Here is a 19,682-nt window from a genome sequence, read left to right as displayed (position 1 = left end):
AAGAATTCAAGCACTGTGTGTTGGTCGATTAGACTGATTAATTCCAGTCCTACAACTATCTAAAAATAAAGGTTTCCATATTCACTCTCAAACTCAAGAATAATTTTAAACTTGCTACAGTCCTGCCTTGGCCTGTCAGTTGGGCTGCTGAAAGCGTTGAAACCTATGTTATCTGCATATTTGCTTATGCAGAACAATTTTAATAGAAGGGTGGACTCTTGAATTGCATTTTCAGAAGCAGCAATGAACTTTCATGTGACTCTAAGAGGGAATTTGGAGAGACAATATAAGTAGAGAGAGGAAAAGGACAGGGCAACCAGAACAAGTGACAGGGATGCAGTATAGTCAGATGTTCAAAGGTAGTCAAGTTTTTTTTTCAACAATGATTCCCTTATTCAGCTTCTGTTCAAATCATTTGTCAGCTAAAGAATAATGACCCAAAAGGTTTAAGAAGAAATAGCATGTAAGCTTAATGAAAATTATACACTCCTCTATTCCCTGTGAGCAGCTGGTCAGTCGCTTCTTATTCCATTGCTGTCTCAGATATTTATCAACTTCTATCATCTGTTTGGGAAAGAGGATACTTTCCAATGGAGTGAATAATTGATGCCCTACCTCAATAATTAAAAGAAATGTCTTTCACTTAGTGATAAAGCAGGTGGCATTGATTTACATCATACTGCAAAATATTTCTTGTCTCCAAAATTCCAACAAACTCCTGGCTGGTGTCTCATATTTTACCATCTCTAAGTTTGAAGCTATCTGAGACTTTGCTGCTTATGTCCTTACTTGCACCAGTTGCTGGTCACAGTGCTCTTCTGTGCTCACTGACTTAACCTCGTTCTGGGATGAAAAATGTACTGGTTAAATAAAGCCTCAGTTTTAAAATTCTCATCCTTGTTGTCAAAACCATGCATGAACTCGCCTCTTCCTACCGCAGTAACCTCCTCTAACCACTCAACCTTCCAAGATATTTGTGCTTATCAAATTCTGGCCCCATTAACATTCCTGATTTAATTTGTCCACCATTGCTAGCTATACCTTTTCCTGCCTAAGTCCTAAGCTTTTGAATTCCCTCCCTAAACTTTGCTTTCCTCCTTTAAGGTGCTCCTTAAATCCTGCCTCTAAGCAAGCTTTTGGCCATCTGGCCAATTATTCCCTCATGTGGATCAGTGTCAAATTTTGCTTTATAATGCTCCTGTGAAGTGCTGTTGGATGTTTTATTACATTAAAGGCACTTTATAAATACAGGCTGTTATTGTTTTGTGAAACATTGATATACAGTTGATGCAAATATGATATAAAGATATTTTACCATTTTTTTTCAGTTGGTTTTATCCTGTGCCATGGAAACCTGAACTCAGATGCAGCTGCTCTGAGCCTGTGGAAGATTGCCCTGCAGAGCAGCTCCTGTCTTGCCCTCTTCAGAGACGAGGTGTTCCATGTTCACAAAGTTGCAGAAGACTTGTTCATGAACATAAAAGGGTACTTTTTTCTTTGAATTTGGTAATTGTACAAAATTCAGTGCACCAATAGAACATTCATGTGTAATTTGTGAGTGTTATGAAAGTAAATCTTACCAAACTAACCGAACGGTTATATTGGAATATTGCTTTTATAAAGAACATTTTGTTGCAAATACAGTATTAATAATTACAAAAACAAAACTTTAGATAATGTTATTTAACTGTGTTGCTTGACAACAGTAAATGGTGTTCCTGGTATATATTGTGCGATGGTGTTGTATAAAAATATTTAGAGGATGGAGGGAGAAATATTTGCAAGAGCTGTCTGAATTGTTTAATGGATAAAAATGTTTCAAAACAACTTAATTGTAGAATTGCTATGATTCACAGTGGCGACAACAAATTGTAAACGTGGCTGTAAAGCTGCATTCACCATTTATCTTAGGTTGGGCAAACGTTGGGGGATATTTATAAACTATTGGAATTCTGGTCAATATTTTTGCTTTTTGGGTTTTTATTTAAAGGATAATTATTAGTGATCTTACATAAATAAGCATTAATCTTGTGTTGTCATGTTTGCTTCCAAATTGTTAGGGTGGGCTGTAAAGGGAAAATTTGTTGCCTTTGAGCTGCCCAGTTCTATTAAATTGCTTATAATGTTGCAAACAGCAGTAGCAAGTCTGACGGTTGGGAGGTTTTTAGAAACCAGCAGAGAGCCACCAAAAATTTGATGATAATGGAAAAAAATAGAATGAGAGTAAACTAGCCAGAACACCAAAACAAATTGTAAGAGCTTTTATAAGTTTATAAAAAGGAATAGAGTTGCTAAAGTAGACACCTGTCTCTTAGAAGCAGATTTAGGAGAAATTATCATGGGGAATGAGGAAATGGCAGATGGATTGAACAAATATTTTCTGTCCTCACTGTAGAAGATGCATAGATCATCCCAGAAATAGATGGTAACCCCGGAGCTCAAAAGAGTGAGAAAATTGGAAATTAATATCAGCGGACAAAAAGTGTTACAGAAATTTAATGGATGAAAATCTGACAAATCCCCGGGCTAGCCATGGTTTTCCTTAGATTTGGGAAAGGTACCACCAGATTGGAAGTTGGCAAATGTTACACTGTTTTTCAAGAAAGGAGGGAGAGAGAAAACCAGGAACTACAGGCCAGTTTAGCATAGCATCAGTTGTTGGGAAAATGCTGGCAATTATTATTAAGGAAGTCTTAACATGGTACTTAGAAAAGCATAATTTATTTTATTCATACTAACATGGTTTTACCAATGGGAAATCCTGTTTGACAAATTAATTAGTATTTTTGGAGATGTAACTAGTAGGGTAGATGAAGGGGAACAAGTCGATGTTGTATACCTGCATTTCCAAAAGACATTCATAAGGTGCTGCACAAAAGGTTAATACAAAATAAGGGCTTATGGAGTTAAGGGTAATATATTAGCATGGATAGCAAATTGATTAATAGAAAGCAGAATAGATGAGTGCAGCTCCAACAAAACTCAAAGCTTGAGATAATCCAGGTCAAAGCAGCCCACTTGATTGGCACACCATCAAACACCTTCAACATCCACTGCCTCCACTACCAATGCACTGAGGCAGCAGTGTGTACATTCTACATGATGCACAGCAACAACTCACCAGGCTCTTGCAACAGCACCTTCCTAACCCACGACCTCTACCACCTAGGACAAGGGCAGTAGAAGTATTGGAACACCACCGCCTGCAAGGTCCCCTCCAAGCCTCACAACATCCTGACTTTGAACCATCGTTGTTCCTTCACTATCATGGTTCAAAATCTTGGAACTCCCTCCCTTATAGCACTTTGGGTGTATCTACACTACATGGACTCACTATACGAGTGGGCAACAAGATGGCAGATGGAATGTAATGTAAGGATGTGTGAAGTTATTCAATTTGGTCCTAAGAATAGGAAAGCTGAATATTTTTTAAAAAGTGAAAAGCATATAAATGTTGATGTTCGAAGAGACTTGGGTGTGCTTGTACAAGGAATGCAGAAAGTTAGCATGCTGATGCAGCAAGCAATTAGGAAGGCAAATGGCCTGTTGGCCCTCATTGCATGGGGATTAGAGTACAGGAATAACGAGGCCTTGCTGCAACTCCACAGGTTTTTGCTGAGGCCACATCTGGAATACTGTGTGCAGTTTTGGTGGTCTCATTTAAGAAAGGATACACTTGCATTGGAGGCGATACAGTGAAGGTTTGCTAAATTAATCCCTGTGGTGAGGGGGTTGTCCTATGATGAGAGACTGAGTAAATTGGGCTTATATTCTCTGAAGATTAGAAGAATGAAAGATGTATTCCAATATGTGGTCTCAGCAAAAACCTGCAGAGTTGCAGTAAGGCTTCTTTATTCCTGTACTCTAATCCCCATGCAATAAAGGCCAACAGGCCATTTGCCTTCCTAATTGCTTGCTGCGCCAGCATGCTAACTTTCTGCATTCCTTGTATAAGCACACCCAAACTCTTCGATCATCAACACTTACATGCTTCTCACCTTTTAAAAAATCTCATTGAAACCTACAAAACTCTGAAGGAGCTTATTTGGATAGACGCTGGGATATTATTTCCACTTGTCAGAATCTAAAACATGGGGCAGGATAAAGAGCCAATTGTTTAGAACTGAGATGAGGAGAAATTACTTCACTTTGTGAATCTTTGGAATTCTACCGCAGAGAGTTGTTTATGCTCCATCGTTGAATACATTTAAAGTTGGGATAGACAGATTTTTGGTTTCAAGGAATCAAGGGATATGGGGAGCGGGCAGGAAATTGGAGTTGAAGCCCAAAATCAGCTGTTATCATATTGAATGGCGGAGCAGGCTTGACGGCCATTTGGTCTACTCCTCCTATTTCTTGTGTTTTTTTTTGTTCTTACAAATTTTGCTATTTTAGGCACAGACATATGTCCACCCCAAAGATTTTCTAATTCTTGAAGTTGTTTCAATAATTCTTATAGAAAATCCAGAGAAACTTTACATATTGTATCCCCTAAATGGCCTTGGAGATAAATATATTTGGAAGATTATGCAGACTTAATTGTAGATAGCTATAATAATTGGACTTGACTACCATACAAGAAAATAAGATAAACTTATATAAAAGATGAAGTTCAGTCATTTTTTTAACTCAAGGTGCTTTCTTATGGTTTGTGTTTCCAAAATAAACAATTGATTATTAAGTTATGAAACTGAGCAAATATGGCAATGGCTTTATTTACCAAAAAAATCAATCCTTATTGTCTTCCTAATATTATACTGAATACTGAGTTTGTAACTCTAAGATTTGATGAAATGTTTTTAAAAATTCACTTTGTCTTCCCAAAAACAAATGGATAATTTAAATTGTACAGTACTTCTTTTGATGCTTTTACAAGTTTAAATTATATTGTGATTATTTTGGATTTACAAGTGCATGAAATTTAAATCCGAATCAACGATGGTTATCTTAACATGAGCTTGTACCTCATTTTCAGTTACAACAAACGTATAGCAGATATACGTGAATGCAGAGAGACGGCATTATCACACGCGTAAGTACACCTAAAGTTTGGTATTGAATGTAAACATTTCCACTTACTGTGTAATTTAACATCCCCTCCTGCCATTTTAAAAACTGCAGCCCAGGATGAGCATAATTTAGCTGTGTGACATCTAAAATTGTAGAATATGACAGCACAGAAACAAGCCATTCAACCAATCAAATATGTGCTGATGATCTTTTTTGCATCTGAGCCACCTTGTAATGCCAATATTTGTTTTAACCCAGTAACCTTTCCTAATCTTCTCAGGCTGCTGCTGAATTTCTTTTTTCAAGTACTTGGGGACTGTGCTTCAGCAACAGTTTGTGGTAGAAAATTTCATATCCAGCATCTGCTTCAAAAAAACTTGCCTTTTTAATTGTCTTGAATTTATATTGTTTAGTTACCACGCAGTGGAAATAGTTTATCACCATTCACTGTTTGGCCCTTGATAACCTTCAAGGCATCTACTTTATCAAAACGTATAAAGGAACTTGTTCACAGCCCCTCTGTTAGGATTTGCTTTATTTGGCTCACAGCATAGCTGTAGGTGCATTGCACAATTCATTCTAAAGATTGAAGGATCCAGATGTGATTCAATAATTATTGAGTTTCAGTTATCATGAAATAGACCAGTCAATCTCTGTGGACAACCATCTTTTATTGTTGAATTCTAAAGATAAAAGTAAATCTGGTAATTCCTGAAGGAATCACCACACCATGTCATTTGTGCTACTTAACCTATTTGAGATAACCATTACTTAGTTTGATCACAATAATTGACTTAATTAACAGATCTGAAATTATTTCAGTATTTATTACCAGAAGGCTGAAGAAAAATTAATCAGGAGTGGAGATGAAATTAAATACAAAATAATTTGCCGTTTAGTCTTATGTTAGTTTTATGGGTGCAGCAAGTCACATTGATGACGTATGCAACAAGTAGATAAAACCTTAGCTCTTGTAAAGGGCACTGCATCTCAAACTGATGCCTAAATGGCCAAGCAACTTTCTTCCAAACGATAGTCCAACTCCCCAAAGTGGAACTGTTATCATTGGAAAAATCATTTTATGTATGAGTACCAGCAGAAATATTATGCTTGTAAGTTAACCAGTAAATAAAACACACATTTGTTTGCCTTGTGGACTCTCTAGGGTACAACTAATTTAATATTCATGAGGGATGGAAAAAAAAGACCTCCAGTTAAATTCCACAGTTCCAAATTGTGAATGATAGTAAATCCTAAGGCTTGAAATGTGTGCATGTGTGTATGTTGATCTCTGCCAGCCTTTTGATTTATTTATTTTTTTTGTCGTCTTGTAGGGAATTCTATCCCGATTTAGTCGGATAGACTGCCTGTACAGAAACATGTAAGAAAATTTCATCCAGTTCATTTAGGAACTGGTACCATAAATGCTCATGTAAAAGTCAACTCCATGACCTTTGGCTTAAAAAAAACATAATTTTTCATAAACCTTGTAAAAGTTGATCAGTTTTTCAGGGATAAAACTGCGTTGTGATTATTAATTACCTACAGGTAATTACATCATTTCATTAATTTAAATGCACACACAGGAACTCTTAGGTTTTCCTTCCGCCAATTCTAGAGACAGTCTTCCGCTCAGTCGACAAGACGAATGTATACTACGTGATCTATCATGATGCCTACAAGAAAGAATGACAAGTATGCTGCTCAATTTAAATTGGAGGAAAACATAGCAGAATGGGTTGGCAAGCATTGACAAAACGGTCATATCTCCTGTGGGAGCCATCTGACTCTATGCCCTCAGAGAACTGAAGAAAGATGGTATTTCAAAATTCAAGGCCAATGCCAGGTGATGCAGAAGATTCATAAAAAGGCGCGATTTAGTATTTGTCAGAAAGTGAAAATTTCACAGCATTTGCCACCTGAGCTCGACTATAAAATCATCAAATTCCACTGTTTTGTCATCTGACAGAGAATTCATATCAGTTGGCCTGCATTGAAAAAATGAATGAAACACCAATGAACTTCATGCCAGTTATCAAGACTGTTATCAAGATTAATGAAAAAACTGTCCCTGTAAAGATGATTAGTCGTGAGAAGACATGAATCGCAGTGGTTCCATCTTGTATGGCGGATGGCACAAAATTAAAACCGATGGTGATATTCAAGCATAAAACTCTCCCCAAAGAGAAATTTCAGAAAGCGTTGACATCCATGTTCATGAGAGAGACTGGATGGATGAAGGCGTTTGCAAGGCATGGATCAAAGAAGTGTAGAATTTGATACCAGGAAGACTTATGTAAAGAACAAAGTTTGCTTATGTGGGGCATGTTGTGATATGAGATCAGCCAACATTGTGCCACATGTCCTGGTGGTCTTACAAGTTTTGTTCAGCTTCGTATATGTGTATAAATAAACCTTTCAAGAACAATATCCAACAGATGTGCAGCTATTGGATGTTGGAAGATGAAAAAATCTTCGCTAAAGGTGGAAATGTGAGCACCCTCACTAGCAACATTGTGCCATTAGATGCTTGGAATGAACTTGTTAAAAAAAATCATTTCTAAGATGTGGAATATTAAATGCGCTTGATGTTACAGAAGATGATTACTTCTGGAATGATGATGCTGAGGTTACCAGAACTACTATTGATGGTGAAGGCAAGGAAGATGTATACGACATACAACCAAGCTATTGGGACAACTTATTCAGTGATAGCAATCAGATCATTTCGGAGAAATTTAATGTGAAGTGTTGTCTTTCACTTGTTTTGTTATATATTTATATTGTGTTGGATGTAATGTATACAGCTTGTAATATTATAAAATGTTAGATAGTTAATATGAATTCTTTAGTGTTCTTTTTACTTTAATCCATTGTGACAGTCTGTTTTGGGCACAAATATAGCACTTATCAGCCCCTCAAGAACATTACCCTGTAAAAGTCAACCCCATAACTTTTGGCCTAAAACATTAATTTAAAAAAATGTATTTTTACACAAGTATACATGTTATCTACTTGGTATACATGATACTTAAAGTACATTTTGTTCACAGTTAAACTTCTCTACCTGTTGCTTTTCTAATTAACAATATTTATTTTCATTGATTATACTTTTCTCCTCTTTAGTGGTCCACTGCACAGAGAGCGGCGCAAATTTTTGCGATCTGCTTTAAAGGAGCTTGCCACCGTTCTTGCTGATCAACCTGGGTTACTAGGTCCAAAGGTATTGAATTTGTAATTCCAATATATTATTTTCTTCCAAAATCGAGTAAGCCTAACACCTAATATTCCTTGTGCAATTCATGTTGATAGTATCTGCTGTACTCGCTGAAGCCAGCAATATACAGCCTTGCTGCCTTAGCATAGTGAAAACAAAACTGTACTTGTTTCTTTTGGGCTTCATATCCTGATTTGCACAGAAGTGTGCTATGCAATATATCCATAGTTTTAAAAACTTAGACCTGAAATTGGTTATTACATTAGAAAATTGATTCCCCACGGTCCCCCCTCTAAACACATTTAAAGTGGTTTAGAGAAATGTATTACTTGAATATAATGTTAAAGCCAGTGCCTTCATCCACTCCTCCAACAGTGACTTCATATCAAATGTTTGTAATTGGATTTACCAATCAAGATTTTGTTTAACGTTACGCATCAGACAACAGCAACTCAGATGGTGAGCAATTAGTTTCTTTGCTGAACGCACATCTGTTGAAACGATGGGAAAATCCATAATTTCTGAAATAAGGTTAAGAAAACAACCATTTTGACTTTGCCAGTCTTGGGAGTTGAGGCAGGCACTGTTTTTAGATAGTTATCAAGTTTAGGACAAGTAATTTTGGACAATAAAGGCTCAAATGATAATTTGAGTGAGCATATGGCCTAACAAATCACTTGAGCATTTGGGGATGGGCTATAAATGCTGATATTGCCAGCCATGCTCACCTCCTGTGAGTGAATAAATAAGTTATATTTTGAGATGAAACAGTTTGTAAGTGTTTCTATTGGTCTGTTAAGTAGAAAGAAATTGATGAAAGTAAACGAGGGCCCATTAGAGGCAGTGGCAGATGAAGTTATAATGGGGAATAAGGAAATGACAGATATTAAACAAATACTTCATATCTGTATTTGCCTTCATGACAGGCGACACAAAAAACATTCTAAAAGTAACAGGGAACCAAGAGTCTAGCGAGAATGAGGAAGTTAAAGAAATCAGGAAAAAATAGTACTGGAGAAATTAATGGATGTAAGTGATGACAAATCTCTGGACCTGAAAGAGGTGTATCCTAGATTTTTAAAAGAGGTATCTGCAGAGATAATGGATGCATTGTTTTGATCTTCCAGAATTCCTTAGATTCTTGAACAGCTCCCAGGGATTGAAAAGTAGCCACTGTAACCCTGCTGTTGAAGAAAGGAGGAAGAAAGAAAATGCAGAATTATTATTCAATTATCCTAACATCAGCACTAGGCAATATGCTTAAGCCTATTTATAGGAATCATTAGCTACAACACCTTATATTTATATTGCACCTTTAGAATCAAGCCTGATGCATTTGGCAGCACTCTCACCTCTAAGTCAGAAGGTTCCTGGGCTAAGTCCCATTCCAGGACTTGAGCACAAAAATCGAGTCTTCCAGTATAGCACTGAGATTGCTGCACTGTCTGAGATGCTGTCATTCAGATGAGACATTAAACCAAGGCCCCAATTGCCCTCTTAGATGGATGTAAAAGATCCCATCGCAGTTTTCGAAGAGGAAAAGGGGAGCTATCCCTGTTGTCCTGACCAATGTTTATCCCTCAATCAACGTCACAGAAAAAAAATTCTGGTTATTCTCACATTGCTTTTTGTGGGAGCTTTCTGTGTGTAAATTGGCTGCAACGTTTCCTAAGTTACAATGATTGCTCAAAAATACTTAACAGCGTATGATCATCGACCAGACCCCTAAGTTGTTAGTAAGATCCGGTTAGAGACCTAATCAGCTGTTTGATAACTGAGCAACAGCGGGGGAGTTAAGAGAAGTAGTAATCTTAGTATGATTAAGCAGGATCAACATCAAATTATGAAAGAACAGTTGTGATTGACAACTATTAGTTTTTTGAGGATGTAATTGGTAAGATGGATGGGGAAGCCAATGCATGTAGTGTAGATTGATTTATTGAATGAGGTACTACAGAAGAGTTTATTACGCAAAATTCAAATTCATGCATTGAGGGTTGTTTAATGGACAGAAAGCAGAGTAGGAATAAATGGGACATTTTGGGGTTGGCATGCTGTAACTGGTGGGGTGCCACAAGGATCAGTAATTGGACCTTAACAATATGTCACCTATATTAATGACTTAATTGTGGAATGAAGGGCAATGTATCATAGTTTGTTAATACAAAGTTAGGTGAAAATGTAGTGAGGGTGCAAAGAGACTGCAAAGGGATATAGACAGGTTAACTGAGTGGGCAAGAACATGGCAGACGGAATGCAATGTGGCAAAGCTTGAAATTATCTATTCTGGTGGGAAAAATAAAGCAGAATATTTTCTGAATGGTGAGCAATAGGGAAATGTTTATATACAGAGGCACCTGGATGTCCTTGTACATGAATCACAAAGTTAACGTATAGTTACAGTAAGCAATTCAGAAGATAAGTGATGTTTGGTTTTATTATGAAGAAATTGGAATGTAAGCATAAATGATGCCTTACTGCAACCAGACAGGGCATTTGTGAGGCCACTGGTGGACTACAGTGTGTAATTTTGGTTGCCTCTAACTAGGAAGACCTACTTGCCTGAGGGAGTGCAACAAAGATTCATCAGCCTGGTTCCTGCAATGTGGGGATTAATGTAAGAGGAGCCTATGAGTAGACTAGGCCTATATTCCCTGGAGTTTAGAAGAATGAGAGGTGAATTAATTGAAACACACACAATTCTTAAGGAGCTTTACAGGGTAGATGCTGAGAAAATGTTTCCCTGGTGGAGAATCTAGAACATGGAGCCAAAGCCTCAGAGTAAGGGGTTGACCATTTAGGACTGAAGAGAAACTTTTTCACTCAGGGTTGTGTATCTTTGGAATTCTCTAACCCAGAGTGCTCTGGCTGCCTAATTGCTGAGTATGTTCAAGGCGGGTGATAGATTTTTGGGCACTAAGGGGATTAAGCGATATGGGGATAGTGTGGGAAGATGGAATTGTGGTAGAAGATCAGCCAGGATCTTGTTGAATGAAGAGCAGGCTCAAATTCCTATCAGCAGGAATCTACTGACCACCTCTGGTAAAAATATTAAGGCCACAAACCCAAGTCTACCTTGATAAATCAGATTTGATTGTTAAGCATTATTGCTGGTGATTCAGAACTGTTTTTATATTTTGCCGCAGAAGCTGTTCTACTCAACAGTTAACAGCCACAGTGTTCTTGAAGCTAATATTAATTCTTGTAGCTCTAGTTTTTTTTTCATTACCACTGTTTCAGTTGAGTATTTTTCTACAAGTCCAGCGCTCAAAGTTTGTATGGACAAGTTGAGGTCTGTGCTGCACCCTCTCTCTCGAACCAACTAGAGACTTAGAGTCTCTTAGAGTAAAAATAGTGAACTCTTTCACATCGTCCTTTGACTTTTCTGTTTCCTCTTTTTACATGGAGGTAAAATGAGACCCAGCAACTCTTTGAATCTCTGTATCTAGCATGAGATTTGAATTTCTGCTCGACAAGCTCTGCACCCTCCACTTTAAGTCACAGCTTGTATTGGTCTGACATTGCTAGTTTATAAAAGGTGTTTGAATTTCATCAGGCACATAAGATCCTTCTTCAGTGTTCATCTTCGAAATTTACAATCTGGACTAGTCCATGCAATTTGAACAAAAAATTGAAGAGACAATTGAGGTTAATACTTAAATGTATGTAATAATTGGTTTCATAAAGATTTTCGCATACCCTGAAGTGTGTGTATAAATTAGATAATTTCTGCATTCTAGTTGACGTTGCCCAAACCAATTATTCGCATCACAAGAAATTTGTTCACTCAATTTTATATCACTTATAAAGGCAAATTACAGCTAATATTCCAAATGAGCAGAATGTAATTCTGTTATTTCTTGAGACTGGTAACCAGACTCTCTCCTTTTTAGGCACTCTTTGTCTTCATGGCTCTATCTTTTGCACGTGATGAAATTATCTGGCTGCTTCGTCATGCAGATAACATTCCAAGAACAAGAAACAGTGATGATTTTATAGACAAGTAAGTAACATTGTGTTAATTTTATGATTTTTAAGGCACTGCTATGATTCTTTTAAGTGCTAGTCAGGGCTGAATGTGTTCAAGATAGGTCTTTTGAGGAAAGGTTGAGGACAGTAGTTTTGAAATGAAGAGGACAACTGAGGTTGTTTAGTACGCTAATAGGAAAAAGAAGGGAGGATATCTTTGTACATTGAAAATCTGGGTTAAAAAAATGTGATCAGTCAGTGTCACTGGTGCACTGCACCAGACTGATTTTTTACGAATGTACGTACATACGAATTAGGAGCAGGTTTGTAGGCCATTCGATGCCTTGAGCCTGCTCTGCCATTCAGTAAGATCATAACTGATCTGATTGCGGACTCCAGGCCACTTTCCTTCCTATCCTCTCTACCCTTTGCCTCTCTTGTTAGTCAAGAATCTGTCTACCTCTGCCTTAAAAAAAAATTCAGTGACCTCAGAGATTCACAACCCTCTGAGAAAAAAAATTCTTCTCATCACCATGTTAAATGGGAGACCCCTTATTTTTAAACTGTGTTCCGTAGTTCTGATCTTTCCCACAAAGGGAAAACATCCTGTCAGCATACACTCTGCCAAGCCCCCTCAGGATTCTATATGGTTCAATAAGATCACCTCTCATTCTCACAAACTCTAATGGATATAGGCCCAACTGTCCAACCTTTCCTCATAAGGTAACCCCCTCATCACGGGAATCAGTCGAACGAACATTCTCTAAACTGCATCTAATGGAATTATGTCCTCCTTTAAATGGAGAGACCTAAACTATATACACTACTCCACATGTGGTTTCACCAATACCCTACACAAATGTAGCAAAAATCTCTACTTTTATATTCCATTCTCCTTGCAATAAACGACAATATTCCATTTGCCTTCCTGTTCACTTGTTGCACCTGCACACTAGTTTTTTGTGATTATGCACCAGGACACCCAGATCCCTCTGTACTTTGGACTTTTGCATTCACTCTCCATTTAGATAATATGCTGCTTTTCTATTCTTCATGCCAAAGTGGATAAGTTCACATTTTCCCACATTAACTCCATCTGCCAAATTTTTGCCTACTCACTATCTCCCTTTGCACTCCTTTTGTCCTCTTCACAACTTACATTCCTATCTATCTTTGTCATCAGCAAATTTACTAACGATATATTCGGTTCCTTCATCTAAATCAGTGAAATAGATTGTGAATCATTAAGGCCCCAGTACTAACCCCTGAGGCACTCTACTCGTTACATTCTGCCAACCCATTTATGCCTACTGTTTCCTGTTCATGAACCGATCCTTGATCCTTGGGCTTAAGTCTAACCCAAGCTGTCTCATCTCTGCTGGCTGTAAGGATTCTATTAGAAATGAATAGGCATGCTCTCAAAGCAATTCCTACTAGGTATGAGTGCAATAATAGTACTGACCCTAGTTTACACTAAATTAATAGTCTTGCTTGAAAAGCGTAAAAATGATTGTGTACAAAATGGGAAAAATTCACTTGATGTAGTATGTTTATTCTTGAGTTGGAGCAAGGTACTGGGGCTTTATTCTTCTACTGTCCTGTACTATGCTTAACCTGAGAATGCTTCATATGTGCATTGGATGACAAAATGAAAGAAAAAAAGTAATTTTAATAGATGAGATTATTATTAAATATTGGGATTTAAAGGGGCTTGGGTGTCCTTGTACATGAATCACGAAAAGTTAACTTACAGAAAATAACAAGCAGTTAGAAAGGCAAGTACTAAGTATTGCGATATAAGAGTAACCAATAAAGAGAGCTTTGGTGAGACCACACAATTTTGCCTCTGTCCCCAAGAAAGTGCATGGTTATCTTGGAGGGATTGCAACAAAATTTCACTTGTTTGATTTTCTGGGATGAGCGAGCTACCCTATGAGGAGAGATGGGCCTAATATTCTCTGGAATTCAGAAGAATGAGAAGTGCTCTCATTTAAAAATTTGAGGGCTTGACGAGGTAGATGTTGACAGGCCATTTCCTCTGCTTAGAGAGTCTGTGGATCACAGTCTGAGGTTGAGGGATTGACCATTTCGGCGTGAGATGAAAAATTTCTTCACTTAGGACTGTGACTTTTGGAATATCTGCCTAGAGGGTTATTTGTGTTCAGCTGGTAGGTATATTAAAGACTGAAATTAAAAGAGTTTTGGGAATTAAAGAATATGGGAATAGGGCAGGAAAGTGGAGATAATTTAAATGTTCATCCATGATTGCATTAAATGGCACAGTAGGCTTGAATGGCCATATGGTTTACTCCTCTTATTTCTTATGTTCTTAAAGTGTCCCATTACCCAGCACTGGCATTCTTCACTTTTATAAGAACAAAATTCATTCCCATTTTATAAATAGTGATTGTTTTAAACTGTCAAAAACATTTTTAATAGCTGCAATATGCTTATTGAATCAGTGATCTGACAGCGATGGAGATGTCGGTGGTTTAAAACTGCAACTGTCCAGAGAGAGCGCAATTTTGTTTAACATTCTACATTGTTTTTGCTCTATACTTCACAATTAATTGACTGGTATGTTTTCAAACACAGCATGGCAAGGTAAATTGAACATCGATGGTGGTTAGTTTGATTTGTTTGTAAATTTGCTAGTTGTAGCAATAAGTCAAATGGAAAGGTTAGTTTAAATCATTTTAAAAGTAATATTTGTCTATCTGTTTCTTTGAAAGATGCTTCTCTACAATTCGATAATTCATTTGAAATTTGTTGAAAATTAATATCTCTTTTTGAACTCTTTTAGACACGTTGCTGAACTGATCTATTACATGGAAGAGCTCAGAGCGCATGTGCGCAAGTATGGACCAGTGATGCAGAGATATTATGTGCAATATTTGTCTGGTTTTGATGCAGTGGTGCTGAATGAACTTGTGCAGGTAAGGTTATTGCAGAGTATTAATTAAATGCAGGTAGTGTTAAAGTAGTGACAGAGAACGTGCATTAGCTATGGCTATGCAAATGATTCTGAACAAATCCTAAATCCTTCTAATCTTTTGTTGAACATGTCAATCTACAACCAGTTATTTATTTTATAGGCATCAGCCGTAGAATCTTTAAACTGCTCATCTGTTTATAATACAGTATGAATTTGAGTCCAGCTTGGAAAATGCTGAAGTTCTAAATTAAAAAGTGGTGAGGCAAGGAAAGAATTATGTATTTATTTTTCTCCTTCTCCCTCCTTCCATGTGCATGTTTCCGCTCCCTCTGTTCCTGTGCATGCGCTCAGTGTATAAGTTCTGCGTAATTCTTTTGGACTGGCTCTATTTTCCGCACTCTCCTTTTTTGCCATCAACTAAGGCCACGTGAGCTGCACACGGGGCAGTCATACTGCTGGGCATATCCATTAGATGCCCAAACAGTCCAGAGGAAAAAAGAAAAGCAATGTCAACAAATTGCTGAGAAGTACAAAACATAGAGCAGCAGTCGTAGTGAATTTCGACCATCCTAATATGAACTGAGATAAAACCAGTGTGAAAGGAATAGAAAGCATAGGTTTCTCTCTCAATTTTGAGACTACCAAATCTAAACCCGTGGAGCATGAAGGATAAGTTAAGGCAATAAAAGGGAGGCTATTGTTAGATACTGAGAACTCAATATTGCAGAAAGCCTGGAGGAATATAGTAACTGGTGAAATTAAAAAGGAAACCAGGAAAGAGATGTGAAAAAATGTTGAGTGAAATCAAGGAAATCCCCAAAATGTTTTGGAAATACATGAAGAACATAAGTAGTAAGAGCAGGAGCAGACCACATGGCCCATCGAGCCTGCTCTGCCATTTAATACGATCATAGCTGATCTTAGGCTTCCCTTATCCCTTAATTCCCTGAGACACCAAAAATCTGTCTATCCCAGCCTTAAATGTATTCAACGATAGAGCATCCACAACCCTCTGGGGTAGAGAATTCTAAATATTCACAACACTGAGTGAAGAAATTTCTCCTCCTGAATGATTGGCCCCTTATCCTGAGACTGTGCCCCATCTTTTAGACTCCCCAACCAATGGAAACAATTTCTCTGCATCCAACCTATCAATCCCCTTCAGAATTTTTTAGGTTTCCACAAGATCTCCTCTCATTTTTCGAAACTCCAGAGAACATAAGCTCAAAAAGAGTAAGAGGATAAATAAGGAAAGAATAGGGTCTGTTCAAGACCAAAAAAACTCGTGGACATGCTTCTTAACGAATACTTTGAGCCAGTCTTCACAAAAGAGGTGGACAAGCAGATATTGTAGTTGAGGAGGAGTGTGAAATATTGGATGGGTAAACATAGGAAATATTAGGAGATTGGCATCTTTGAAAGTGGATTAATTGTCAGGCCTGGTAAAATATATCCCAGGCTGCTAAGAAAGTCAAGGGAGGAAATACTGGAGGCTGTAACCATTTTCCAGTGTCCTCTGGCTACAGGCATACTGGAGGACTGCTAATGTTGTATCGTTTCTTAAAAAGGGAATAGCCTGAGTAATTACAGACCAGTCAGTCAAATCTTGTTTGTAGGCAGATTGTTGGAAAAAGCTGTTGGGGACAGTATAAATCATTTATATAGAAAGACATTGTTTAATCAATGGCAGTCAGCATGGGTTTATTTTGAAGTAAGATCATGTCTGACTGACTTAATTGAATTTCTTGAAGAGGGAAATGAGGAGAGTGGATGAGGATAGTGCATTTACTGTAGTTGACGTGGCTTTTGACAAGGTTTCACATGGAAGACAAGTCAGAAAAGGAAAAGCCCATGGGATCCAAGGAAAAGTGACAAATTAGATCCAAAATTGGCTCAGAGGCAGAAAGCAAAGAGTAATGATCAAGGGCAGTCTTTGTGACTGCAAATCTGTTCTAGTGGGATTCTGCAAGGCTCAGTACTATGTCCCTTGCTTTTTGTGCTTTATATTTCAATGATTTAGACTTAAATGCAGGCAGTATGATGAAGTTTTCAGGTGATACAAAAATTAGTTGTGGGGTAGTTGATAGTGAGGAAGGAGGTTGTAGACTGCAGGATGATATCACTGAGCTGGTCAAGTGGGCAAATGAAAAGTGACAAATAGAATTCAATTTGAAGATAATGCATTTGGGTAGGTCAAACACGACAAGGAAATGGACAGTAAATTGTAGGATGCTGAGTAGTGTAGAGACACACATGGACCTTGGTGCGCATGTCCACAGATCCCTGAAAGTAGCAGGGCAGGTAGATAAGGTGGTTGGTTACGAAGGCATGAAGGGTACTTTCTTTTATTTGCTGAGGTACAGAATATAAAAGCAAAGATGTTATGCTGGAACTATACAAAACACTAGTTAGGCCACAACTAGGTACTGCATATTTGTTGCCATATTACAGGAAGGATTTGTGAGGATATTGCTAGGAAAGAAAGAAAGACTTGAATTTATAGTGCTTTGCATGACCACTGGATGCTTCAAAGCAGGTTACAGCCTTTGCACTTTGCAATGTAGTCACTATTGTAATGCAGGAAATGTGGCAGCCAATTTGTGCACAGCAAACTCCTACAGACGGCAATGGGATAATGAGCAGAAAATTTGTTTTTGTGATTTTGATTGAGGGCTAAATATTGGCCAAGACACCGGGGATAAAAGCAAAAAACTGCGGATGCTGGAAATCGAAAACAAAAACAAAACATCAGGGATAACTCCTTTGCTCTTGTTGGGATGGCATCATGAGATCTTTTACATCCACCCAAGAAGGCAGATCGGGCCTCATCCGAAACACGTCTCATCTGATGATGCAGCACTCCCTATGATTACTTAATTGGAGTGTCAGCCTTGATTTTTCTGCTCAAGTAGTGAGATTTGAATCTGGAACTTTATGATTCAGGGTGAGAGTGCTACCAACTAGGCCACAGCTGATTCTCCAAGGCAGAATAGTGAATTTTAGCTATGACGAAAGATTGTATAGGCTGAGGCCACTTTCTTTGGAACACAGAATGTTGAGGGGAGATTCAGTTGTGTATAAAATTGAGACGCCTCGACATATTTGATAGGACCTGCTTCCCCTTACAGAGACATCAGTAACCAGGGGCAAAGGTTTAAGGCAATTGGCAGAAGAATTGGGAGGAGTTGAGTAGTTTTATTCATCTAGATAATACTGGGAGTCTTGAATTCATTACCTGAAAGTGTGGTAGAGGCATAAAACCCCATCACCTTTTAAAAATAGTGGATGTATACTTGAAGTACCATAACCTACAGGGTTACAGACCAAAGGTTGTAAAGTGGGAGTAGGCTGGATCAGGGCTTCTTGACTGACAGAGGCTTCCATAAATTTTCTGTTTCTATGTTTCCTTTCACCTGTGTGCAAGGTTCCTATGCAAATTAGTGCTTGAATGCACTACGTCGCTCTGTAGTGCATTGTTCTTTGCTTCAAACTGCAGTCTGCTTGTTCCAGTTTAGCTCTTGCTGTACTATGCAGCCTCTACTTACCCACTTTTGCTGCACACATGCTCTTTCTTGCCTCTTCATGTTTCTATTTTCTCAACAGCTGTGTCTCTCCCCTGCACCCCCACCCCCCCACAACTTCAGTCTGCTTGCCTCCTTCACTGTGCTCACATGCTCCCCACCTTTTCTGTGCTCTCAACTGTCTGTGAGGTCAGGGAGGGGGGGAAGGGATGAAATGTAAGTTATCTTTCCTGTACATATAGTTTCAACACATCTGCAGTACAGAGATCAAAACGAATAATCTGATTAGACAAAGGCACATAATATCACCTGTTGGTGGCTTTGTGAAGTACAACTATAGTAAATATTTGTTAAAATATTAAGGGACTATTGAGAAATTATTTTTTGAATAAAGCTGTGTGTTTCTGGAAATTTTACATGCAATGTAGCTGTATAGCCAGTAGATGGAATATGAAACTTATCAATTTGTCAGTTGTACATTGGACAGAAAAGGATAGTTTTATTTTTATTCTGTATCTTGTAAAATGTGAAAAATACATAAGATAATGTTTTTAACTTTCCACTTTTGGAAAATATTATGTTTGCTCCGCAGTTTATATAAACGATTCACAGTTGTCCATTGTGCCGACATGTTTAGCATGTAGATCGTTGCTCTCTAATAGGTTTATGGAAGAAATTTCTAAAACTCAACGTTGCAGTGATTGAAGTATCTGTGTTTGGCATCTTCACATGTCCCTGAAGTTGAACAGGCTACATATTACTTCATAAGGGAATAATGGCCCAAATCTTCTGAGACCCAGAGTGGCGAAACCTGGACTTAAGTTACTGATGTGCATCAGGACCCTGTAGAAGTCCTGGTGTGTCATCAGGCGCTGTCCAGGAAGTTTAAAATTCCGATGAGCTGATTTTATGCTGCTCGGGGCACCATGTGAAAGTCTCTTACGCTAATTTCAATGTCTGAGACTTGGACTAGATACATGGTGCTTATCCAGATACTTACTCTGGAAATGTAAGACTGTTTAATCTCTGG

The 19,682-nt window shown here is 38.0% G+C and overlaps 1 protein-coding gene across 2 annotated transcripts in view; it reads left to right on the top strand.

Moving 5' to 3' along the window:
• Window positions 1–19,682, top strand: part of nckap1 (NCK-associated protein 1) — a 206,041-nt gene that overhangs the window by 79,392 nt on the left and 106,967 nt on the right. For both annotated transcript variants that reach the window (XM_041200526.1, XM_041200524.1), the window contains exons 9-13: window positions 1,329–1,485; window positions 4,976–5,032; window positions 8,137–8,233; window positions 12,121–12,230; window positions 15,000–15,132. In XM_041200526.1, coding sequence (XP_041056460.1) covers window positions 1,329–1,485; window positions 4,976–5,032; window positions 8,137–8,233; window positions 12,121–12,230; window positions 15,000–15,132 — 554 coding nt within the window. The remainder of the gene's footprint in view (window positions 1–1,328; window positions 1,486–4,975; window positions 5,033–8,136; window positions 8,234–12,120; window positions 12,231–14,999; window positions 15,133–19,682) is intronic.

This window comes from Carcharodon carcharias, chromosome 12 (genome assembly GCF_017639515.1).
Source record: "Carcharodon carcharias isolate sCarCar2 chromosome 12, sCarCar2.pri, whole genome shotgun sequence".
NCBI lineage: Eukaryota > Metazoa > Chordata > Chondrichthyes > Lamniformes > Lamnidae > Carcharodon > Carcharodon carcharias.
This window is presented reverse-complemented; position numbering and strand designations above follow the sequence as displayed.